Source organism: Pundamilia nyererei, unplaced genomic scaffold, assembly GCF_000239375.1.
Source record: "Pundamilia nyererei isolate P.nyererei 1_Seehausen unplaced genomic scaffold, PunNye1.0 scaffold00080, whole genome shotgun sequence".
Taxonomy (NCBI): Eukaryota; Metazoa; Chordata; class Actinopteri; order Cichliformes; family Cichlidae; genus Pundamilia; species Pundamilia nyererei.
The window spans coordinates 604,738-630,255 of NW_005187481.1; the positions used below are offsets into that span (position 1 = coordinate 604,738).

General features: G+C 39.7%; 3 protein-coding genes across 4 annotated transcripts in view; 2 read left to right on the forward strand and 1 right to left on the reverse strand.

The window, feature by feature from the left end:
• dhrs11a (dehydrogenase/reductase 11a) overlaps nucleotides 1–9,058 on the forward strand; it is a 16,669-nt gene extending 7,611 nt beyond the window's left edge. The window contains exons 2-7 of the mRNA XM_005737805.1: nucleotides 5,194–5,403; nucleotides 6,177–6,271; nucleotides 6,750–6,879; nucleotides 7,772–7,864; nucleotides 7,953–8,018; nucleotides 8,100–9,058. Coding sequence (XP_005737862.1) covers nucleotides 5,194–5,403; nucleotides 6,177–6,271; nucleotides 6,750–6,879; nucleotides 7,772–7,864; nucleotides 7,953–8,018; nucleotides 8,100–8,141 — 636 coding nt within the window. The 3' untranslated portion in view covers nucleotides 8,142–9,058. The remainder of the gene's footprint in view (nucleotides 1–5,193; nucleotides 5,404–6,176; nucleotides 6,272–6,749; nucleotides 6,880–7,771; nucleotides 7,865–7,952; nucleotides 8,019–8,099) is intronic.
• Nucleotides 9,059–9,293: 235 nt separating this feature from the next.
• On the reverse strand, nucleotides 9,294–16,903 carry LOC102195619 (sodium- and chloride-dependent GABA transporter ine). Its single transcript, XM_005737923.1, has 13 exons — nucleotides 16,756–16,903; nucleotides 16,231–16,365; nucleotides 15,943–16,147; nucleotides 13,481–13,613; nucleotides 13,243–13,377; nucleotides 13,013–13,116; nucleotides 12,809–12,933; nucleotides 11,769–11,881; nucleotides 11,542–11,682; nucleotides 11,339–11,438; nucleotides 11,026–11,126; nucleotides 10,753–10,920; nucleotides 9,294–9,763 (listed from the first exon to the last, which is right to left on the reverse strand). The coding sequence occupies exons 1-13, from the start codon at nucleotides 16,901–16,903 to the stop codon at nucleotides 9,611–9,613; spliced, it is 1,761 nt and encodes a 586-aa protein (XP_005737980.1). The 3' UTR covers nucleotides 9,294–9,610.
• Nucleotides 16,904–20,743: 3,840 nt separating this feature from the next.
• The window catches only part of LOC102192314 (flotillin-2a), a 22,583-nt gene continuing 17,808 nt past the window's right edge, over nucleotides 20,744–25,518 (forward strand). The window contains exons 1-2 of one of the 2 annotated variants that reach the window (XM_005737807.1): nucleotides 20,744–20,984; nucleotides 24,310–24,391. In XM_005737807.1, the coding sequence (XP_005737864.1) occupies nucleotides 20,936–20,984; nucleotides 24,310–24,391 (131 nt within the window). In that variant the 5' untranslated portion in view covers nucleotides 20,744–20,935. The remainder of the gene's footprint in view (nucleotides 20,985–24,309; nucleotides 24,392–25,518) is intronic. The other variant, XM_005737806.1, reaches the window with a different exon arrangement.

Here is a 25,518-nt window from a genome sequence, read left to right on the forward strand (position 1 = left end):
TTTTTTGTTGTCTCCTCCGGACTCAGATCATCAACAAATTTTGCATGCGTAGTGATGTGGTTCATAGCCAGCATCAGGGTGCATGCATAGTGATGTGGTTCATAGCCAGCATCAGGGTGGCAGTGAGCGCAAAGTTGCCGTAACGACAGCCACAATCAGGTGCACAAACAACCCATCACATGAGCTGTTAAACCAATGTGATGCATGGAAGCTTCACCCCCTCAGCATGTTTCAACTACAAACAGAACTGGAGAGCCATTTTTTAAAAATCATATGATGCCCTTGTGAATGTAAGAATAAAGGCTGGATTTTGTAGTTATTTGTTATTGACACATAGTTGAAAAGTTTCCCCATCAAACTGTTTTCAGAGGCTGAAAGACATGCGTCTACCTTCACTTGGGCATTATCACTTGGTTTTTCCAAAGTAAAATGTAACCACACTGGTTGCACCAGTTTGTTACACAACACCTGGCTGCCTGCAGCACTTTTAGCATGTCAGAGTTCTAAAAGCATTTCTTTGGAGCCAGTTACATATACCTGGTCATGCACACGTAATCATTGATTTTAGATTTGCATGCTAGTGTGTTTGAAATCAAAGTCAGTGTGCACACTGTGTGCACACTGTGTGCACATTTTTGTCAAAGCGCTGGGAGGCATTTTCGCCTTCTTCTTGATCCCTCGTTGCTGGGAACTCCCCAGCGTGTTGGTGACTTACTAAGAAAGGCTGTAATTATTTTCCGTATCTCCTTGTCTTGATTAGAGTGTTCCATGAGAAAAGCACTATAAAACCACTCTGTTCAACCTTTAGACCTTTTAGTGGCAGCATGAACACAAGATAATTGCACAACCGTCCTTCCTACCCTACTGCAATCCTATTATACAGCTTACTTTCACCCTTGACCCCGCAGTCAAACTGTGAATGACACTTGAGTGCATTTTCATGTCACAGAATGATAGTTGAGCTGTAGAGTGAATGACACAGCTTAGCAAACTTAAGTGTCTTAGCCCGATCTGTGGCTACAAGTTTTTTTTAAATTATTTTTTAACATATCCAAATGTTATTTTGGTTCCTTGTTTTGTGATTGCCCTGACTTTTCATTGAAGCTTGCACTTGCCATCTTGTGCTTGTATTCTTCTGCCTTCCTGTAAAGCATACTGAAAACTGAGTGTGTTTTGATAAGCTTTATGCAGCCTGCTTCAGGATGCATTTTCTCTTTCTCCCTCCTTCTGTTTCACTTTCTGCCTGCCAACACGCTCTCCCTCCCTCCTCCTGAACACTTTTTGTAATCACTGGACAACAGCCCCTGTAATGAGGATGAAAATGCATCGTGACAGGCTAAATTGTTTTGTGTGTCACCCAGGTACTTAAAAGACTGGACAGGAAGGATGAAGAGGGGAGGGATCACTGACTGAATTATGGCTGCATTACATCTTTTGATTTAGTTTTTTTTTTTAGCCACCTACCAGACTAGCCACAGTGCCCTATAACACAGTCCCTCCCTTTTTTTCTTTTTTCTTTTTTTTACAAGAGAACTGAGTCAGCCTGAGACTAATCTAATTTTTCAGCTCTCTCAGCTCATGGCTGCTGCCTTGTGCTATTGATCTGGCTCACCACTTATAGCTTCTCTGCCTTCAGCACATTGGCATCTTTATTTTTATCTCTTCTAAGCTGCTTTGCTGGTGTGTTTTACACCAGTTCCACATGAGTGAGTGAGTGATTGATAAACGTGGTGTGGAACAATGATGGCCCTTCCTTGCTTTGACGACCAGCCTCCTGCAGGGCGTACAGGCCGCGAATGTGACTATTACATGTACATGAGACTGCTGCAGGGCACTTTGTAAATACATTACTCTAATAGTCTGTTATATCATATTTTGTTGTTTGAATTTCATTCACCTCCGGTGTTATCAGTTACTTTACTACTATTTGATAGGCTTTTACAAGACAGTCTAGTCTCAACAGCAATTTTCTTGACTGACTTAGATTTCCCCAAAGCATGACAGGCTGGTAAAGATTCTTTTTTTTGTGTCCAGTTTACTTTTCTACTTTTCTTCTCTGCAAATTGATATTTTCATATAAACCCAATTACAAAAAAGTCTCATACCGAGACTTCTTTCCTCATACCAAGGCTGCTGGCTTGTGGCTGGCTCTGATGTCCATGTTCAGCTCAGTGAAGATGATTTAGGTATCGGATTAGATTTGTTATTACAAACGTTTTTGTGGTGGTCCCCCCACGGTTTACTTTCCCAAACCTGGTGTCTTCAGTCAAGTGAAGAGCTTCCACACTAACAACAAGTTGGTGCATGGCTGTGACCGTGCAAGTGATTATTTGCCTGTGCTGCTGTGTGTGTATATGTTGTGCTTGCCTGAAACATACACTCATAATTAAACATCTATGAGATTGACCAGCTAAGTCAGTCCCTGACCAGTTGGTTGGTAGATCTCTTGTAAAAGCGTTTACATTTTGTCAATCTTGTCGAAAGAAACATACCATCCATCCAAGGATGGATGGGGGCAAGGTGTCCTGGGGGACACTGTGTTTTGCTATTTAACATCACTGCTAGTTGTCATTGTCTTAGGGCTTTTCTAGCCTGTATCTTTAACCTCCTAAGACCCGAACTCTTCCACAACATGCATTTTTAATTTCTCTTTATATTTGGGCATATTGGGGCCCAATGAATGTAAAAACAAAGAATTACCAGATTTTTTCTTTTTTACCTTATTTTTGTTTTTAAGAAAAATAAGAGCCACATATGAGGATATTCGTTTCAAATTTTGATAGAACAGTGGCAGTATAATGTCCTCGTAAGTGGATATCAGGCCCATGTAGAGCAAAATTGAGTATTTTAGTCTAAATAACCCAAAATGTGATGTCCACATATGTGGACGCCAGGTCCTAGGAGGTTAAAGTTCTGTTTCACAATACGCCAAAACATATTTCATTGGTTTAGTTTGGATGGTGATGAATGAATCTTGGATTTTCCAACTATGCTGCTGTTGTGTTTTCAGACCTGGCTGCTTATCTGCAGGACAACATGCTCTATTGCTGTGGCCTTTATGAGGTCTGGTACTAACTACAGTGGTGCATCTGGTGCCAGAACACACCTACATACACAAACACACAGAGATTCACAGCCTGAGACTTCCTGTCGTTGGACCGAGATCACACCCGGTTTGTTCTGCTGCTCCCGCTTCAGCCACAGTAACACAACTAATTCCCCCTCTCTAACAAAAGACTGGCCCTGCTTCCCCTTTACGTTAAACTCCACAGAGCCTCTCCAGCAGGCTCTCTGCCTGCTCATTCGTGCCTGAGGGCCAGTCTCTAAACGGACTCAGGCAAGTGTGAAGTAAAGAGGGCTGGTCTAAAGGCGGCTCAGATAATTGACTTATTGTAGTGATACAGACCGCACTTCACAGCTTACCACAGGTAATGTGCATAAAGGGAGCGGTTCACCTGTCTACAGCACGAGCAAAAGAGTTGCTTGTAGTGTTTTCAGCGGTTTAGCATTTTAACAGCTTTGTTTGGGTAATGCCTTCTTTCTGGATAATCCAAGTTAAACAGCTTAAAGGACGAGCAGGGAAATCTGCACGCTGCAACATGTAAGATGGGGGGCATTCTCTCTATTATACATTTTAGAGAAAAACATCAAAATGATTCCTCAATCCAATATCGTCCTGATTATAAAAACAGGCTTTAACGAGTTCTCTAAAGGGGTGGCTGCAGAGGAATCATGTTCAGACTGTACTGTAGATCAGGTGCCACAATATAGTCATATAGACATTGTAGATAAAACAGTATGTGCTACGTTTGGTGAGTGACAGCCAGCTCTGTTCTGCTGTTTTTAACCATTTATATTCTTACTACATCCTGCTGTGCCCTGATGTAGGTGCCTAACGTAACAACAGCTCATCACGTGTCATTTCTGTGACACGTTTGATCACATAAGGTTTTGTGAACTTTGAACTATGAGAAGATGTGTGTTTTATCTTTACAACATGCTCTGCTTGTAAAATGGGGTTCATTTGCAGGGGAAGGGAGGGACACGGAAGTGTGATTAGGTCTTTATTGGCTAATGATGTGTTTTGGGCAGGTAAACTCTCTTCTGAGTGTCGGGAGCGTTTGAATAAATCATCACTCTCTCAACATGTTGTGTGGCCGCTTGGCATTTTGGGTCTCTTATCGTTTCTCTGGTGCACAAGTTGGCATCTCTGCCAAGGCTATGATGGATTGCTTCTTGTATGCCTGGCCAGCAGTACAAAGGGACTTACCTGTAAATAATCCCTTTTTGTTTTCTTATGTGGGATTGAGACCAAAACCAACATTTACTGTTGATTGTTCACATCAGTGAGTTCCTGTCATGGATACTACAATTGCTAACCAAGCTAGCTAGGATGGTTAGAGAAAGAGTACACCCTGGACAGGTTTCCAGTCTGTATTATAGTGTATGTCATTTAGCACTTATTAGTAGATACCTACTATACCTGTATGATAAACCTGTAACAGTTTATCAAGGTATCTTTCTAACCAAGCCAGCTAGCGTTGGTTAATAACTTGGCACTCCACCCTCTTGTTCAAATATGGTAATTCCTGGCTTCTGTGAGGTGACTCGCAGTGTTTGTCGTTTATATGCAGTCTATGACAAATTCTAACACCAGTGCAGTTTGAAACATTTTATCCTTGACATTATAGTGCTGTGCATCATTTTGGTGTTCCACCTGCCCCCCACACCCCTGCTGCCTCTGCATCAGGTGACTGGCACAGCTGTGCCTAGCAGGGGGATCTGTGTCAGTTTGTATCGTACGCCGATAGTGGTGGACAGCCAGCTGACCTGGTTAGAGTGCAGCCTGCTCGACCTGTAGCGAGCTCAGCCTGTCCGTATCAGTGCAAAGCTGGTGTCTTCTTATGAGGGGTCATGATTATGATTTTGGTCAAAAGCGGAATTTCGGTTAATATGCTTTTTATAATTGAGTGGGGGAACCATTGGGTGGTTTGACTGACAGACTATCTAGTTTTTTGGTGCTGTGCTGTGCGTTCTCCACGCTCTCCTGAGTGGGTGGGTTGTTTGATGTAATCTTAATCGTGGTCTTGAAAGTTAATCAGTTGGTCATTAACAGCACTTGACATTTTGTAGTGATTATTCTTTAACAAATATATCAGTGCAGTCAAACTGGGTGTGATTTATCTTTTTCAGAAGCTGGCAGCAGAATGTCAGAGTGCGGGCTACAGCGGCACGCTGATCCCTTACAAATGTGACCTGTCCAATGAAGAGGAGATCTTGTCCATGTTCTCAGCAATCAAGACACTGCACAAGGGCGTTGACGTATGCATCAACAATGCTGGACTGGCCCACAATGAGCCTTTGCTCAGTGGCAGGACAGAGGGCTGGAGGAACATGATCGATGTGAGTTGGATCGCTGACAATAATATTAACGCAAAAAAGGGAAGGTTAGAGCTTCCTCTTATGTGATATTGATTACTACTATTAAACAGTGAAGCAGAAGGAGGAGGTTGCTCACTATGAGTCCAAGTCTTGTTTTTGTGTTGTTCAGTGAGTAAAAGCACACATACACACTGCTCCCTCCCCTCACAAAGGCCGCTTCATTGGCTCTGGGGAGAGACTCTGGCACAGCAGAGGCCTGCTAATGAAAGCCAGCACTATGTCTCTTGTTGAGACTTTTGATTCATTGAGCTCTTGACCACTGGAGACCCCCCTGCACCCAACTCTGTCTCCAGAGTCCAGCATTTCTGGCTCTTGCTCATCTGTTGTCATGGCAGCCCACTTGAACGTGTACAGCAGTGTATTTTTAGCCTGTATTTAATCTGCACACTGACCTTGTTTGGTCACCTCCCCCTATCTCGCTTGCACACTCATGGTAACCTGCTCTCTCTCAATGTCACTACGGAAGCAGTTTGGAGGCTACAAGCTGGACAGGAGCAGCAGGTTCAGATGGTTTAACACACTGACCCAGTGAACATTAGCCAGCTTTCATCATTGGAAATTCTTTACAATAAAGTACAAGCAAATCTCACAAATGATTCTCATTTTCTGTCTTTTTTTTTTTCTTTTCTTTTTTTAAGTTGTAGCTGAATGGTTCATACACCGATGTGTGAATACATGCATACTGTAGGTTATTTTAAAGTTAAAGAAATGTGCTGTGTTCACCTCTGCTGCAGGTGAATGTCTTAGCCTTGTCCATCTGCACCCGTGAGGCGTACAAATCAATGAAGGAGAGGAATGTGGATGATGGCCACATCATCAATATTAATAGGTAAGCTATACAAGGAACATACAATTCTAGGAACAAAGCTATAGATTAATGTGAAAATACCTCAGCCAGTTTGTTCTGGGTGATTTTAATCCTGCAGGCATTAAGTAAAGCCAATTTTAAGCCCCATCTGGCACATTTTGGATGTAGAGCAATGCAAAGAACACTGTTTATAGATTTGTTATATTAGCATTTATTTTTATCAATATAGGTTTTCTTAGAATTGCCTTAATTAAAAATGGGAATTTAAACTTTGACACAAATGTTGTTTAGAGCTATAGCTCTGTGAGTGTTTTAAGGCTATAGAGATATCTGATATTAAGTGATACAGAGTTTGAAATCTAATAATGCACTGGTTAAGTCATTTAAAAGAACACCACAGGAAATTCAGAGGATTGGCTACTTGGTGTTGAATCAGCGTTGAGCTACAAAAAGCAATTACCGGCTCATATATCTTTCTCATCTTTCTCATTTTCTACAGTATGGGTGGGCACCGAGTGGTGCCAAGTGCCGATGAGCACTTCTACTGTGCCACTAAATATGCTGTGACTGCTCTGACTGAGGGAATACGGCAAGAGCTTCGAGAGGCAAACACCCACATCAGAGCCACAGTGAGTTAGTCGTTGCATTATAGTGCAAAGGTTTGTCTTTAGCTTAGTGAAACATGGGATCACATAAAATCCAACAGTGTGAAGAGGACTCCGAGCAGACAACACAGACGTAGTCCAGCATAAAGTGGGAGTGTTAAGCCTAAAAAGCCTTTAAAAAATCTGATACTGTGTTGAATTCAGTTTGGATGAGTCTGTAATGTTTGTTAATAATAATGGATTGCATTTATATAGCGCTTTTCGAGACCCTCTTCCCCTATTCATTCACACACTGGTGGAGGCAAGCTACAGTTGTAGCCACAGCGGCCTTGGGGCAGACTGACAGAAGCGAGGCTGCCATATCGCACCATCGGCCCCTCTGGCCATCACCAGTAGGCGGTAGGTGAAGTGTCTTGCCCAAGGACACAATGACCGAGACTGGCTAAGCCGGGGCTCAAACCGGCAACCTTCCGATTACAAGACAAACTGCCAACTCCTGAGCTACGATCGCTCGCTGTTAAATGTACTCCCATGGAAACACTGAGGATGACGATGATGATGGGCTCGCTAGCCCACTTTCTCGTTAGTCTGCAAAGTCGGGACGATTCCAGTCACAAATGCCTGGAAATGCTTGTAAAAATAAACTGCACAGTATGTTGAACGTGTAACAATCATAATTTTGTTTTGTCTTCACTTCTATAAAATGCGTTTGAAAGCATGTTTTGAAGTTCAATCAGATACTTGATTTGACCCTGCTGTTCATTTTTAACTCACACACATGTGTTTAATTATGAAGAGTCGTATTTATTGTATATGTGGTATCTTTAAAAGTTTTCATTTTGACGTCTTCATATTTGTAGACACCATGACCCTGTATGTAAAGAGCACATTTGTCATTCATTTTCCTGCCCTGCAGTGTATATCTCCTGGAATAGTGGAGACGGAGTTTGCCTTCCGACACCACAACAGCGATCCAGAAAAGGCAGCTTCAGTGTACGAGAGTATGAAAGTAAGGCTGTGCACATCACTGAAGTCAACAAATGTGAAATTATCGATCTGCTGTTGTGCTAATAAAACCTTTTCCCTCTGCTTTGCAGTGTTTGAAAGCAGAAGACATAGCCAGTGCAGTCACATTTGTCCTCAGCGCCCCTCCTCACGTCCAGGTATTTCTGTCTGTCTGGGACTGTTACAGTACTGACTTGTAGTTGAGTGGTAGCTGATTCCTGAGTGTTTTCTATCTTCAGATCGGAGATGTGCAGATGAGGCCAGTGGAGCAGGTGTCATAGCAGCAGAAGAGTGAGCTGCAGGAGGAGCAGACAGACAGCACCACGGTGACTCCTTAGCAGCCTCTGCTGTGCAAAGATTGTGGGGGGTGGGATGGTATTAAAAAATCAACTACAGCTGTGTCAGGTCTGCAGGGGCGGTGGTCAACAAAGGCAGAAGGCTTAAGGAAGCTGTGCAACAAAATGAAGGGCATGGACTTTGGAAAACACTACAAAAATACTACTGAGTGCAGCAAAGTGGCATGTGTGAATTGTTGGGCTCAGGGCTGAACTGAGCCAAATCCAGACTACAATAGGAACAAATAGAGAGAGTTGCTGCTGTGTTGTGTGGTCATCTGCTTGGCCATCACTTCAGAGGGAAGCGTATGCCATTGATTGCACGATTTTATTTCTTTTTCCATTTGTTTGTTTTTTTTGTAGTTTATATGACATATCTTTTTGAAATGAAATTGAAAATTGGTAATTGCTGTTTATAAGAGACAAGTTTTTTTCCATTTCATTTTTCTAATAAATATTTTAACTTTTGATTAGAGATAGATGTGGGCTCACATTAACTAAAAGCTAGACAAGGCTAAGTAAGTCATACCAACAGTAACCATAAGCAGTCTGTGCATCCTGCCACCCTTACTACCTTTATGTTTTCACAAACATATTTAACACGTTCATTCCAAACACATTCATATTCAGCATATTCCATTCATAAGGAGAGAAACCCTTTGTATGTGAAGCATAGGGGCATCTCCCTTTTTTGCCTGTATAACTTCAGATGTTCTGCACTTTGTATTCATTTCTGAGGAGTTACAAGAAGGACACACTGGAAAATTCTGTAGTGGAGGAAACTAACTCTGTGCACGTGTATTACTAGAACCATGTACCCTTCTGTTGGAACTTTCTCATTAAATGAATAAATAAAAAGTCGCCCATAAGTAGTTATGTTTCTGTTTTCTGTAGATGTTGAAACTGCTTTTATTACACCTGACATATTGAATCTTTTTTTGGTGTCCATTCACATATGAGTCTGCAATAATAAGCTGACAATGGTTTAAGTTGATCACTAGAAAAATGTTACTATAAATACTGTAAATTTAAAATGACAGTACATTACAATGTAAGTATGGCTCATGTTTGAATTCATGTGGCCAAAAGATGGCACTGTTAGCAAAGTTTCCATAAACGAGGGCAGTGAAATGTGCGAAGTCTACTCCTTTGCCCTTTGGAGCTCTTTCACAAAGAAGTACACTGAAGATACACACAGTGACAGCTAATTCTAAACAACGTCTTTCCAGAAAAAAAAAATCCTGTTGCATTAAATGCTCTGCATAGTAGATATGGATCACAATCATGTACATTCTTGTAACACGTGTTGGTTAAATTTGACCAGAAAATTGACAAAGATTGAAGACATAAATCTGTGATTAGTTAAAGCTTAACAGTAATCTGCCACTGTAGGTGGCCTGCAAAACACTGAGGCATCAGAAGTACGTCTCAGCAGGATGCTTTTCAGGTAGATCGAAGCTGGGGCTGATGACAGCGATGGGTGGATTTCCACCTGGTCCTCCCCTCTCATAGTACGGCATGTTTGACTTTTCATTCAGCGCATACGGTGTGAGGGACAGCTTTAATTTCTGCACAAGAAATGGAGTAAAAATTTTTCCACACAGCTTGATTATATATGAACATGTGCGTGAGTACTACACTATATTGCTAAAAATATTTACTCGTCTGACTTCAGACATATTTGAACCGAGTGACATCCCATTCTTAATCCATAGGGTTTAATGTAAAGATATAACAGCTTCAACTCTTCTGGAAAGGCTTTCCACAAGGAATGTTTATGGGAATTTTTTGGCCATTTTTCCAGAAGCACATTTGTGAGGTCAGATGCTGATGATGGACGAGCAGGCCCAGCTGACAATCTCCGCTCTAGTTTTCAATTTCAATGCTGTTCTATTAGGGTCAGGACTCTATGCAGGCCAGTCAAGTTCTCCCACACCAAACTCACTCATCCATGTCTTTATGGACCTTACTTTGTATATGCAGGCATGTTGGAACAGGAAGGGGCCACCCCTAAAATTGTGAGCATGAAATTGTCCAAAATGTCTTGGTATGCTGAAGCATTAAGAGTTCCTATCGCTGGAACTCAAGGGCCAAGCCCAACTCTTGAAAAGTACCCCACACAATTATCCACCAAACTGTATGCTTGGTGCAATGCAGTCAGACAAGTGGTGTTCTCCTGACTCTACTGAAAGTTGGTGACCTCTGTGAACTATGTGCCTCAGCGCATCCACTGACACCACTCTGTGAGTTTACACTGCCTACTACTTGTTGCTGTCGTTCCCAATTGCTTCCATTTTGTTGTAAGACCACTAACAGCTTTAAGACCGGACTCACTGCATGGGTGGCATCCTGTCACAGTACCACACTGGAATTCATGGTGCTCCTGAGAGTGATCCATTCTTTCACAAATGTTCGCAGAAGCAGCCTGCACACCTAGGTGTGTGATTGTATACACTTGTGGCCATGAAAGTGATTGGAAGACCTTAATTGAATGATTTGGATGGGTGAGTGAATACTTCTGGCAACATAGTGTCTATGCATATGATATGTACATCACCTCCATGATGGAGCCAGGCAGCACCCACAAAGTGTGAATGGCACCCAGAGGAATCCAGATGATGGAGGCCAAAGCAATGATCCAGCCGACCCCCTGACCCCAGGGAGGGAAGACGTACTCCCCATAGCGGGCAGGTTTGAATTGAATGATGGAGAAAATCAGGATGACCTGTATCAAGGAGCAAACAATTTAAGTTTGGATTTAAGTTTTAATTATTTCAGATGAAAATCTACATTATATTCATGTGAATAAAACAAATGCCTGTTAACATACAGTGATGAGCACAGGAGCAACTATAAGCCAACACAGTCTGAAGAAGATGTTTGCTTTGTGTCCATTCATCTCCTCCAGGTTGGCTGAAAGTCTTTTTACACCTGCAGATGGAGAAGTACTTTGGACCAACCTTTACTTGTCAATAAACATCTGTGCACATTTTATTTGCATGCTGGCAGATTAGAGACTCTAATCGCTGTTTGATTAGAGTGAAACTCGGATACTACACATGGCCATAAAATGTGTTAAGATACTGCCAAAAAAAGTGCTACATCATTCTAAGTGTGCAATGAATGAAACACATGTCTCTCACCATAAATCCAACAGGTGGCCATGACCTCAAAGAATGCCAGAAACATGATGGATACTATGGCAGTGTAATGATCCATCAGCTGGAAAACATAGATTCCCACCTGGACAAAGGCATACTCTTTAGGACAGCAAGGAAGGGAAAATGAGCACCCTTCAATATCTTTTTTATTTGGTTCAAATTCAAGCAGGAAATACAGTTTGTACCTGCATGACACAAGGAATTCCAAAGAGGCAGGCTACGAAACAAACCGCAAGAACAAACAGTTCCTTTTTCTTGAAAATGTGAATCACGTCTTTGTAGAATTGATCCATGAGGCTGGTGACCATCACTTCAACCATTGCAAACTGCAGTGTGGGCGTGGGACATAAGAATTTCGTTATGAAACACTATGCAAACATGAATTCCCATCCTGAGGTTACCAGTAAAGTACCTCACTGTCCAGTCCGAGGCAAAGCAGCATAAAGAAGAACAACACTGCCCAGAGCTGAGCCACTGGCATGTTGGCAAAGGCTTGCGGGTAAACAACAAAAACTAGTCCTGGACCTGTACAATAAGACACGTAAGATGTCAGAGCAGCATTTATAACTGAACAAGCAATTCTTCTTAATAACAGATGACTGTGACTTTATAAAAATATTTCAATCAAATTTGTGTTACTGTAACATTATTGCAATATTATTGTAACATATTGTCCAGATCAATAATCTGTAAAGACAAGACAATCCTTCTTCAGCTCCAACCCTACTTTATGTCCCCATTCACCTACACTGCTCAAAAAAAATAAAAAAATAAAAAATCAATGAACACTTTTTAATCAGAGTACAGAATCATAAAATGTGGTTAATTAAACTTCTGAGAGATTATATAAGAGTCAGAGGGGGTGTTAATCAGCTTCAGCTGCTTCGGTATAACTGAAATTAACAACAGATGCACTAGATGGGCAACAATGAGAAAACCCCCCAAAACAGGTTGGTGTTACAGTTGGAGGCCACTGAGGTTTTTCTACCTCCTTATATTTTCTCACTGATTCCCCCCCCCCCTTTTCTATTTGGCTCGGGTCAGTGTCACTGCAGGTCGCATGAGGCAATGCCTGCACCCTACTGAGGTGTCTGCTGCAGGACGGCACATCAATGCGTACCATTTCCAGCAGGTTTGCTGTGTTGTGTTAAATTCTGCCCTCTGTGGGTTGATAACTTTCCCTTCAACTGAACAATGTGGAATCTTTTCATTCCTAACACATTACCCAGTCCATATCAGTATCGATATCTAGCATAATTTCTTTTTTTTCCCATTGAGGTTGGATGTGTTTTCATAGTGTTCCTTTCATTTTTTTTGAGCAGTGTATTTTCTTATCACTTATTCCCATCTGACATTAGGCAAAGTGGAGGATAGATCCTTTGAGAATAGACTCACTCACTAATTTAAAAAAAAAAAAATCACTCACAAACAGTCATCCCTTTTTTTTCTTACCATCCACAGCCAGATCACTGACAGGAATGCCCTGCAGGTATGACATATACCCAAAGGCAGAGAAAATGACAAACCCTGCCAGGATGCTGGTTATGGAGTTGATAATGGATATGCTCAGTGTGTCCCTGTGGGGAGACAAGACATCTTTTAAATCACTAACAAGAAATCACAGCTATTTTCAAGAACTGGCGGTCAAACATTTACTTCAAAATGTTGTTGTTGAAGTCATTGTAGCTGGACATTGCCATGAGCGAGCCAAAACCAATCCCAATGGAGTTAAAGATTTGAGCCGCAGCATTCACCCACACCTGAAACACAGACCACTGCTAATCAGTACCAACACAGATTATCAGTAATAACACGACTCTCCCCGCTGCTAGAACAGTTAGGGTACTCCTCCAAAGCTACTACTCATTTCTTCTCTTGTTTCTTACCTCTACTGAGAGCAGCTCATCCCACACAGGCACAATGAAGAACTTTATCCCCTCTAATGCTCCAGGAAGCTGTGCATTATTGATCAGCAGGGCAATCAGAATAACATACGGGAACAGGGCAGTAAAGTACACCACCTGCACACAGAAAACGTATATATGGTATTAACTGTGGTCCAGTGCTCCACTTTCTTTCTTTCTTTTTCTTCTTTTTTTGCTCAGGTCTCAGTTTCTCTCTCACCTTGCCTGTTGATTTCACCCCCTTAAAGATGCAAAAGTAAATGAGGATCCAGGCCAGAATGAGAATGAGGAAAAGATCCCACCGGAGCACTCCTGTATCCTCTACTCCACTAGTCTGCTCTAGCATCTTATATCTGAAAGGTGCCACAGTAAAAGAAATTAGAAAAACATTAATATTCTGAGTGCCCAAAGGCATGCCTTAAAGCTAAACACATGGGTCAGATTCAAAAACACTGTCTGTCCTGTTGTGAAAAAACATTCAATCCAATCAGATGTCAGGAAGTCATTAAAATAGACCTTTTGACATATCTGATTCAGTGTTTGCAGTTTCTTGCTTTTTAACCATACAAGTTAATTTGATATCCACTATAAGTATGTATCTTCAGAACAGTTTTTTATTTCTCTACAAAAGGTAGGCACTGTTGCCAAAGTGCTTGCTCATAGGGGGTCATATGATTGTTGGGTTTTTCTCTGTATCTATGAAGCGCCTTGAGGCGACTTATGTTGTGATTTGGCGCTATATAAATAAAATTGAATTGAAAATTGAATTGAATAGATGTGCATTCATGTGGAAAAGTCTACATTCAGAGATTAAACAATATGGGTTTGATTTTCATGCATGTGAATATTTTTCCTACTTGTACACTTTTATACTTTTATCTCACAAGTTACTTTCCTGTAGAATGAGCAATACTGCATAGTACAACTGAAACACACATTCAATTCAGTTCCATTCACTTAACATGGACTCATCAGATGAGAGGAGGCACTTGGCAACAGTGGGGAAAAAAAACTCCCGAACAAGGCTCAGGGAGGAGTGGCCATCTGCAACGACCGGTTTTGAGGGAAGGGAGACAGAACAGAAGAATCAGTGTAGAAGAGAGTCACAGTTTAACAATAAGTAATCATTAAATGAAGGATGGTGTATAAACACACAATGAGTGAGTGAAGAAGAAACATTTAGTGCACCATGGAAAGCCAATAGCAACCTAGGCGTATTGCAGCATAGGTAAGGGAGGGTGCAGGGTCACCTGATCCAGCCATAAGTATAAATTTGATCAATATGGAAAATTTTAAGCTTAATCTTAAAAGTAGAGCGGGTGTCTGTCTCCCAAATCCAAATTGGGAGCTGGTTCCACAGAAGAGGGGCCTGAAAGCTGAAGGCTCTGCTTCACATTCTACTTTTGAATACTCCAATGCACATATGCAAATACTTTTAAATAAATAGGAACCACAAGTAAATTAGCCGTCTGAGAGCAAAGCGCACTTTTGCCTGATTATTCAAGACCTTGTATATTAGGAGACAGTTTTGAATTAAATTGCAGATTAAACTGTCATGACTGTGTGCTGTCAGGCAGACTGGATTGGACCCAAACGCAGGACTCACGGAGGCAGAGGTGAACTTAAGATACTCGGTTTAGCACAGAAAACGAACTACACTGGGAAAACAAATAAACTAACAGGCAGGCAAACGAGAAAACGGAACACACAGTGAAAATGAGGGTGAGCAGCCGTTAACGACACAACAGAGAGCAAAGGAAAACACAGGGCTTATATACAAAGGGAGTAATCAGGGAATGGGAAACAGGAGGGAGACACAGCTGGGAGAGATTTGAGCTAAAGAAACAGGGGGCAAGTAAAACTGAACACACTGACATCAGACATGAACCTTCAAAGTAAAACAGGAAACAAGAAAGAATTTACAAAGATGCAGACTTGACACTGAACTAAATCTAGAATAATAATCAAAATAGAACCAGAACATGAATCATAATACAGAAATATACCAAAATATAAGAAACTGAAAAAGCTGTGTCAAAATGATCCAGATCCGTGACATAAACAAGGAGCCAGTGAAGAGAAGCCAACACAGGAGAAATGTGTTCTCTGTTTCTAGCTCCTGTCAGCTGCAGGATTTTGGATCATAAATTTAATAAGTGGTTGACAAACACATGGATTCAAGTAACTTGAACCCACATTCCTTTCCTACGCTTATCCATTAACTGGAGTGAAATGAGTTAATGAGTTTATAAGTAAATCTGAAAATGTGAGGTCTTAATCTGCTGTTTACTGCAAGATTTTCACTGTGAGTAAGTTCTTTCTGAGAATCTTTCCCTTGCTAAAACTAGAAAGTGAAACAGATCAAAGCCAATAAAGGTGACATGTGTCTTAAGATTTATCACACTTCAGTAAAATATTCTATCAGTTTGCTCATTTCTTATCTGTGACCTTCACTTCGATAGCTCTCACGTGACTCTGATAGGTTGTACATCCAGTTACAGTTGTTGTTGTATCAAGTTTTTTTTTTGTTTCACCTCTGACATAATCCCCAGAAGTTACCTTGTGTAACCAGTTCAGTCTTTTTAAAAATTACTTTAATTTTATAATGCTGCTCAAACTCAGTCATTATTTAGTTGGATTTAATAATCTGCAGAAATAGTGATCACATCCAATGAAACATACTTGAAGAACTCTTGGCTAGCTGTGGAGGAGTAGCTGCTGTTGGTAGCGTGATTGGTGCAGTTAGGTGTGTTCCAAGTATTGTTGCAGTTTTGCCATGGTAGTGGTGCCCGGAAGGAGCTGAAGAGGTAATAGAGAGCCCAGGTGATGACGACATTGTAGTAGGTACACATAATGAAGGAGATGGCCACCGATGCAATTCCCACTCCTGAGGTCAGATAAAACATGCATCAAAATAAATTTCTCCGCTATACATTTTTAACACTGGACACCAAAATTTAGTCAAAGCACCTTTTAACAGTGGGCAGACAGTAGCCAGAGCAAGTACAGGACCTCTCCTTGTGTACTGCCCCACAGTCAGCTCCATGTAAAGCAGAGGGATGCCCAACACCACCAGCATGAGCAGGTATGGCACCAGAAAGGCACCTGCCAAGAAGTAATAGTGAGTTAAGCACATTTTCAGAAAGAAGGCCAAGACTGTGGTAGTTTTATGACATCATTTAAACTTTAACTTTGGCACACATGAATTACTGTCAGGCAAAGTTTGACCCCATACAAATATTAACAATTCTGCAAAATTTGCAAGTATAAAGCCAGATTATAGTATGGGTTTATGAAGCGCCATGCCTCATTAAAAACAACAGCAACAAAACAAAAATCAAATAAAAAAAATAGTTTGAAATCACACTCACTAACAACACAACACATACAGTCAACCTTTGGACCCCATTTTTAGTCCTGTGTGTGCAGGGATTACAGAGAGCGGCACATTACCACAGTTCTGTTCGAAGATGTAACAAATGTTTGATTTCTCACCTCCTCCACTCCGGTAGCAAAGATAGGGGAACCTCCAGACATTGCCCAGACCTACAGCACAGCCGATGCCGGCCAAAGTGAACTCTATCTGTCTGCTCCACGTTGGCCTGGTGGGCTCTTGATCTGTGTCTGCTCCTTGTGTCAACATTGTTGCTCGCCTGGGCCTAAACTCCATGGACAGCTGAGCCGGATTTAATTGTCTCTGGGTGATATAACCTCCCTTTTTTATGATCATTAATGATTAGCTTAGCAGAAACACATTAGTGTATAAAAGCTCAGAGGGCTCAGAAAGAGAGGAAAATTTGACATTTGTTAATAGGTGCGTGCTTTGATTGACTGTAAAATAGAAACAGAGGTAAAAAAAAAATGCAGAATTTTATTTTCAAAAACTGAACTACCTGAAAACACCTAGCCAGCCAATGTAAACAAATAAATCTAACTCTTATTTATGGATGTGGACTCACTTTATATTTTATTTAATATCTACATGAGCTCTTATCTTATCTCTTATCTTACTAAATAAAATATAAATAAAGTAAATAAATAAAATGTGAACAAAAAAAAGTCTTCTGTGAAGTTTTTTACATGTGTAAATTATGCAGCACACAAAACAAATATTTAGGAATTTACATAATTTATTCTCAACAGTATGTGCTCTGACACAGATTTCAAATGGAGTCATTAAGGCCAAACAAATCATGTTCCTGTACACTAACCTTAACCCAGCATAGTCAGCACACAAAGCAGTGGTGACCTGAAACATGTAAGAAACAGCAAGAAAAATCACACAGCTTTTCAAAAAAGAACCTTCTTTCTTAAACCCGTGTACCAGTTAAATGTTGATTGAATTCCTGCATTTTCCCATGTTACTCATGGAAAAATATATTTCTAATGTTGACATTTTAAAGAAAACATGTTCTCTACTTGTGTAAAGTGGAAACAAGCACCAAAATAGCATAGAATATACAAACATGAGTCTCCTAACAAAAGCATTTCAAGTGCTTGAACATTAAACACATGCTCTGCCGATCACAGTATAAACACTACTATGCAAGCAAGATTTATTGCATCATGACATCAGACAGTTGGGGAAAGAGCTAGTGTGAAGCATCCCCCAGGGATGTGGGTTAAAAAGAAAACACATCCTGCCTGCAGAGAAAGGGTGCAGCAGTAGACATAACTGGTCCACAAACCCTCAACCTGTGTGGTACAGCCAATCTGGAGGCAGGAAGATGGTGCAGTGTTAAGCAGTATCACTGCAGAGGACGGAGAACACATACACAGAAGCACAAACAGATTCTGTAAATTATTTCCTGTTGTGATGACATACAGAGAGTTTGCAAAAGCACAAACTTAAAACTGATGAAAAGTAATTCCAGGATGTCAGGCATCAAGCAGCTGCAGGCCATGCTAGTCACGTTTGGTTTTATTTTTATTTTCTTGTAATTTATTTTCTTATAATTTTTGGTTTTCAATTTTCATTCATATTCAAGAGCAGCTTTAGTTTATTTTCACTTCTGTTCTGTTAAAAAAAACAACATTATTTTTCATTGGTTCAAATATTTGTTTGTTTTTTAGTGTTTAATTGTACTGGTGTCTGTGTAATTTCAATTTATCAGGTTATGTGGGCAGGCTATATACCACGCCAATGCCTAGACAGGAAAAGAAGTCAGGGTTTCAACAGTAAAAAGGCAACCCTGCAGGGCAAGTTTTGGTACCATTGTACTTCAGTAATGCTCTGAGGTATTGCAACAATCTTCTGCAAGGGTGTGGCATACATGGTATCTCTATGGTAGGTCAGCACTGCCTGTGGCCTGTTTCTACCCCCAGAGAGTTAGTACCCTGTGAGTCTGCCTTGTTCTTTTGTATTGTAGCATAGTCTCTAACATGTATGACAGCTATATGGAAAACATACCAATGTGAGAAACTTAAAAGTTATTCTAATTAAATGTATCAATAGCAGTTACAAATGAAACCTTAGTGACACTAAGATCAAGCAGCATTATTCTTTTACATTAAACCAAAGGTAAACTAGGCCTTTTGAGGAAGCCAGTTCATTTCAGACTGATGAAATAGTATCTTACAATAATACAGTGGAATGGCTTCTTTATTACAAAAAATAAAAAATAAATAAATAACCTTGACAAAGTATTACAGCAGGACTCCAATTTTAAACAGGCAAGCAGGAGGTGTAACTGTTAGCTGACGGCACCTACAGGGGGGGTTAAAATACTCATGAACTCTTGTACTATGAGCATTTGGTCAATTAAGTGATTTCTCAGAGATGATAATCTCAAAGTGCCATGCTGAACCTGCAACTGTTCAACTTGCCTGTTTTGTTAAACTGTAGTTGAGGTCTCCTCATCATCTTCAAGGTTTTCCTTGCTAACATGCTGAAGAAGTTAGTGAAAACTTTTTCACACTGCATTCCATCTTTTCTATATCACACATTATTCAAGGTGGTCAAGTAAAGTAAAACTTATATTTTACCAATAATGAATCACAGAGACTCTAATTGTGATTCCTGTCTCTGTTTCCACACAAAGCGAGGCTCAGAGCAGTAAAAGTAGAGCCAGCGGCACATTGCAACAATGCACAAACAACCATAAACTGCTGCTGGCCATCATTAATGCGAGATAGACACGCCTGGGAAATGAAGCCACTACAGTGTCCAGTGGAATCCAAAACAAGCGGCTTCCATCGACAACAACCAACTACAGTCACAAGATGGCAGTGATGTAAAAGATAGATGAAAACAGGCACAGGTTTTATGACAGAGCATGAAAGGAGAGGATTTTTTTTTTAACTTTAGTAGGTTTTTGATGTTTATTTTTAGATTTGACAAGGCAAGCACTGCCTGCTTGTCCTGTTTTTAGTCTTGGTGGTCCTTCAGTATTTCCTTCTCAGTTCTGGTTATTTCCTCTTTTACTTTGTATTTAATTTTCTGTGGTGTCCTGTATTAGCTTTACTTCCTGGTTGCCATTTCCTGATTGTTTCCATTTTGTGTGAGAAGACATGTAATCAGGTCTACAAAGGCCTGATTACACGAGAACAGAACTAAAAATCAGACACAAGTTTGAAACTTATTGGTTGAAATCATCCTCAGAGGTATGACTGTCAATGCCTAACTGTAATACACAGTGGAGGCTCTTTCATGGTTTGAGGCAGCATTTCAGCCAGTGATACTGAGGATCCTGTCAAAACTGATGGAATTATGAATAAAGAAAAGTACTTTTAGATTCTAATGCACTGTGCAATACCAGCCGAAAAGCATCTGCATGACACTGGCTTCACTTTTCATAATGATGCCAAACACACTGCTATTGCAGTAAAAGAGTAAAAGGATACGTGCACAACAAAAAAACACAGTGGAGCTCTATCAGTCATGGCCTGAGCCTTCCCAGAGCCCAGACTTCAACATAACTCAAGCAGTATGGGATCATCTTGGCAGAATGGACTAAAAAGCTCCCAACATTCAACAGAGATGTAATATAAGGTAAAAATCATTTAACTTTATATGCTACAGTATACATTTGCAGATGTTTCAATGACTCACTGCTCTTATCTCTCATTTTCCAAGAGCTTTTTGCACAGTACTGCAAGGTTGCAGGGATATATAGAAAGTGCACATATTTTAGAAGGAGAAATGACCAACATAATTTCTTGGTTGGCTTCTGCTCACGTGCCTGGATGTGATATCATGTGACATGGTCACTCAGTATGAGTGTTTCTTGCAAATTACAGCGAGTGTTGTTTTGGTTATTTGCGTGAGAAGACATTTAAACTTATGATCCGGAGAGGAGGGGCCCCGAAAGAAGGCAGGGAGAGCTGTGGTCACGTGAGTCAAGTGGCCGCAAAACAAGCACATAAGTAGAGCAAAGTAATATTCAAAATAAAACCAAACGGCTAATTTAAACCGGTATTCACCACACAGCTTTGGCAACATGACTTTATTTTGAAATATTTATCAGCGGAAGTAGTGTGTCTCATTAAGTATAGAGTGACGCAACTACAAAGCAAAAATCTCCATTTTGAAAAAAGAAAAAAGGAATCGTCGGTAGGGGCGTGAGAGAAATATTTTATAGATAGTGGGAAAAAGGAGCAAAAGGTGTTTTAAAAAAAATAAGTGAGTTTTGTATGCGTCGAAAAGGTGTGGATACACGTTTTTTCTGCTGCTGAAATGGGGAACTGTCATACCGTTGGACCAAACGAGGCCCTTGTGGTTTCAGGTAACGTAAACGCTTCGTGGTCGATGTGTGTTTAGCTGCTTGGCGCTTCAGGGTCGCTGAAGTAGAAGAAACGAAAAAATGTTTAATATAGCCATTATACGAAAAGCAACTAATGGCTTTTATTGTGTGCATTATAAAATAGAAAATAACGTGACCTGTTATCACGGTAAAATCACCATGTGAAGCACTAAAGCGGGAGTACATGTATCTGGACAGTTAGGTCGAAATTTGGTAATAAGTGGACGAGCCAGCGTGTGTCTTTCTGTATTTTTCCCCAGATAATTTATATTCTAGGTCCGCCGATTTCCTCTGTTAATACTCTATTATTGCAGTATTTCATCCGATTGCAGTGACGCTTGTTCAAGTACGAATACTAGTTTGTCAAGCAGCCTTTAGATGGTTTTGGTTTCCGCTGTTTATATTTCGGTTTCTACATGTGTGCTCACGAGTCTGGCTTTATATGATCATTTTAGTAAGAGTCAAACAAGCGTAATGTAACAGGGTAGGAACAGGACCACACGAAGCTGGACTTGATCTTTATTTGCACTGGTGGCTCACTGGTACTCTTGGCCTATACGACTACAGCAGGATTAATTGAATTATGAGAGAAGGACTTGTGCACGCTCCCGGATTTGCAGACTGCGTCTGTCACCACTGATGTTTCTAATACCCATAACACAGGGTGCACAGAATATAGTCCTTAAAATTTTAAAAGCTACTGGCCATGTAGAAAACAAAACAAATATTAGAACCAGATAATAATAATTTCATGCATTCGCTATTGATTGTTTGAGAATCCTACTGTAGGTTCAAACTACGCTTTGGGAACGTGTTGCAGGAAAGATGTCCAGCACGCCTCTGTAACTGAATCGTTAAGTGCCGTTTCCTGTCTGATTCTCTTGTGATGAACAAATAACAACTTTGGGATTTTCCATTGTGCAAAAACCAGCATGTAATTCATCACTTCGAGGAATGTTGTTTAAGAGCAAAGTTGAGTGGGTGTGAGTTGCACATTCTGATCCTATGACCCGATTAGTCTCGGATGTCGAAAAGAAATAGCTTTGCTGTTTACATGTTTAGGGGCCAAAACACAACGTACTTTTCATGGCCTCAATTGTATATTAATGCCACCATCTCTCCATAGTGTGATTTAGGATATGCATGGCTTTTTGTCAAGAAAACTGAAGCTGGTAAAGGATTATTTGTCGTTTTCCTAAAGTGTCATTTATTGACGTGATTTATTGACCTGGAGAATGAATGCATTAGCAGGATAGTTGTCGCTTCAGCATTCCTCCATAAAATCAGTATGTTGATAATCATGTGACCAGACCAGAGTTACTATAGTTTTGTTTTTTTCCAATTTAGTTTTTACTTTTATTCCATTTTTGACTTTTTAAATCAGTTTAGTTTCAGTTTGTTACCAGAGTGGATTTTTTTTGTTTCAGTTCAGTTTTTATTGTGTGAAAATGTTTAGTTTTATTTTAGTTTAATTAGTTTCAGTGTTAGTTTTCGTCTGTTTAGTTATTATTGTATAAAGGGCATATGTCAGAGGCAAGAGGAAAATCAGTACAGGTATTACAGTACCGGTAAATACACTATTTTTTGAAAGTCGTTGACTTGCAGTCTTTTACACATCCAAAATATCAATAAACACAGCCAATGACTCGTGTAATAAAATCAATAATAAAAGATAATAGTAATAAAACATGTAATAACATTTTACTTAACTAAAAATTACTAAAACTAAGACTATTTCTCCCTATTTTTTCATTTTAGTTAAGATTTAAACATTTACAAAATTGTTTTAGTTTTTTTTTAAATTTTTTATTTTTTTTAAAAAGTCTAGTTTTTACTTTTTAAGTCAACTAAAATGTTTTTCACATCTAGTTCTAATTTTACTTTAGTTTTAAACTATAAAAATTTTGACCTCTTGTTCAAATTTAATTTAAATTTAATTTTAAGGTTTTGAGATAAGAAACAGTAATATTCAGGTAACGTGATGTCCTGTATTGCAGACAAACTTAGTTATGGTATCACAGTAGTCACAGTTTTACCAAGGATAGTGTGTACTTTTTCTGGTTTATGTACACAAGTGCTGCTGTTTCCTGTCAGATGTTAGTCAGTCAGGCAGCAAAGTGCCCTGTTGTTGGAAGCTTAAAGGAAGAGGTCTGCTACAGACCTATAATTTCAGATGTTGAACGGTTTACTAAAAGTATTTGAGTTAGGGAAGTATGTGTTAATAAGGATGGTCTACTCCTGGCCATCCTCCCCTTTCTGTTATCATGTGACAGCTGAGAATGTCACACTAATCACTCATGATTACACCATGACGCTGAGGCTAGTGAAAGGGCTGCCTAACCTAACTCAGTCTCATTTGGAAACTCTTGTCAGTGTCATTTTTAGAGGTTAGGAGGGTAATGGCTTATAAAATATTGAAAATTGTTTTGCAAACTTACTGATGAGGTGGCTCAACAGGTTATATTTAATTAAATGAACAACCGCTATCAGAGAAATCACATGCTGCACCACATGTGCAGCATGTCTCTTCATATTTTAGTCTCTGTTGTTTGGATCAATATTGAGATCTTACATTTTCAACATGGTTGCTGGATACATTTATATCTTCAAAACAAAAAAATTTATTTTTATGTAAATGTATTTTCTTGCTCTTAATAAAACATAAACTAACATTCAAGTGAACTAAACAGCAGCCTGGCAGAATTTGGACTTGGACTCTGGTGAAGCAAAATGAGAGAGGTTGTGCTGAAAGGCAAAACGAGAATTATTGCAAAACAGAATGCATCACAATAATGATGATTATTATTGCACAATTAAAACTGGATAATACGTTTTAATTATCCTTGGAATCCACAGTTGTAATAATAACAAACCCACAAAATCAGAAAGAATGGTTCCATGAGGCTGATGTATTTAAATGAGAGCTTGAGTGTTTCACCCTTTACCTGCTTTGTTTTGGAGAACCTTTCTCACGTAGCTGCTGTGGGTGATGTGGTTGGAAGATTGAGAGAAGGGTTTTTGGTTTTCTGTCTTAAAGCTACACATGATCCTGTTTAGAAACTGAGTGCAGAACAGAAAAGTGGGTCACTAATTGATCCTTTTCAAAACAGTGATACTAATTTCGGTTTGCATTAAATTTGCTTCTAGAGTTAGAAGTGTGCATTAGTATGAATTCGGGTGGTTTGTGCACAAAGTTTAAAAGAACCCAGACTGGATGTCATATTGAAAAAGTCACATACAACAGCATGTGACCTTTTGCTACATTGATTGCAGCCATGTGATGTGTTTTATATGTGTTGCTCCAAAGGTGGCTGCTGTGGCTCAGATCAGAAGACTTATGTCGTGGGAGGCTGGGCATGGGGCTGGTGGCTCGTCTCTGACATCCAGAGGTAAGATCTGTCTGTTCTAGCTTTAACCTGAACAAATGTGCTCACAAACTCAATCAGGAAACTTTTAAGATGAGGGTATCTGCAGGTCCCCACAAAAGGTTCTATAATACCTTTATGTCCTTATGGTCATGACTCAAGGTTTTTTAAGAGAACGAACACAAAAGATCTATGAACCATATGAAGAGCCATAATCAAGCAAGTTATGAGATCATTTATAAATATTCATGAATGGTAATAGTTGTATAGGATTTTTTTTACAGGGTTTTGCTGTTCAGAGATCTTTTAAGTTAATAAATTCAAGAGTTAATTTGTTTTCCCACCTTACACTGTGAGTTAATCAGATAATTTCAACAAAGACATGGTGATGTAGTATACGTCTCCTGTTTATCTAATTGGATTATGTTTGGCTAGACCCCTTTTATTAGGGCACATGCCCCTGTAAGATCTCAGCTTTGCATTTTGAGTAACAAGGGCTTGTGTTTGGATTTTCAAATAGATAGACAGATATCTATCTATCTGTCTGTCTATCTATCTGTCTATCTATTGGTCTGTCTGTCTGTCTGTTATATTTGTGCACAATAAGTAGTTGACTTAAGTCATTACTTTTGTTGTTCAGTTATGGTTATCATTAAGAGGAGAAGAGTGCAAATGTGCAATACTTTATCAGTTCAGTCTAGTTTCCTAATAGTTACGTGCAGGCTGTGATTTTTAGCCCTAAAACATACTGAGAATGTAGATATTTTATTAAGATTGCTATATTTTTACCTTTTAGCCATAAAATTCCTCAGTAATTGTTAGTGATGCAGCAGTATTGCAGTGACAGTAGGCCAATAGTGAGTTAAGTAAAGTTAACAAGTAAAGATCATATAGATTTTTAAGTTTTCTTTGGGCTTGCTCTAAACAACTGTGTTGTCGATTTTGTATTAAAACAGAAGCACTAAAAGAGATTGTGTATGTCCTCATTAGAGTAAGGATTTGGATCAGTTTGAAAGAATGATTGTTAACGGGTAATCATGTGACAATCTCAGATGATCTCTTGTGCAGTAATTCAAAAGTAATGTAATATGATGTAATTAGAGCTGGGCGATATGAGATTTTTTCATATCACGATATGTTTTTTTCATTTC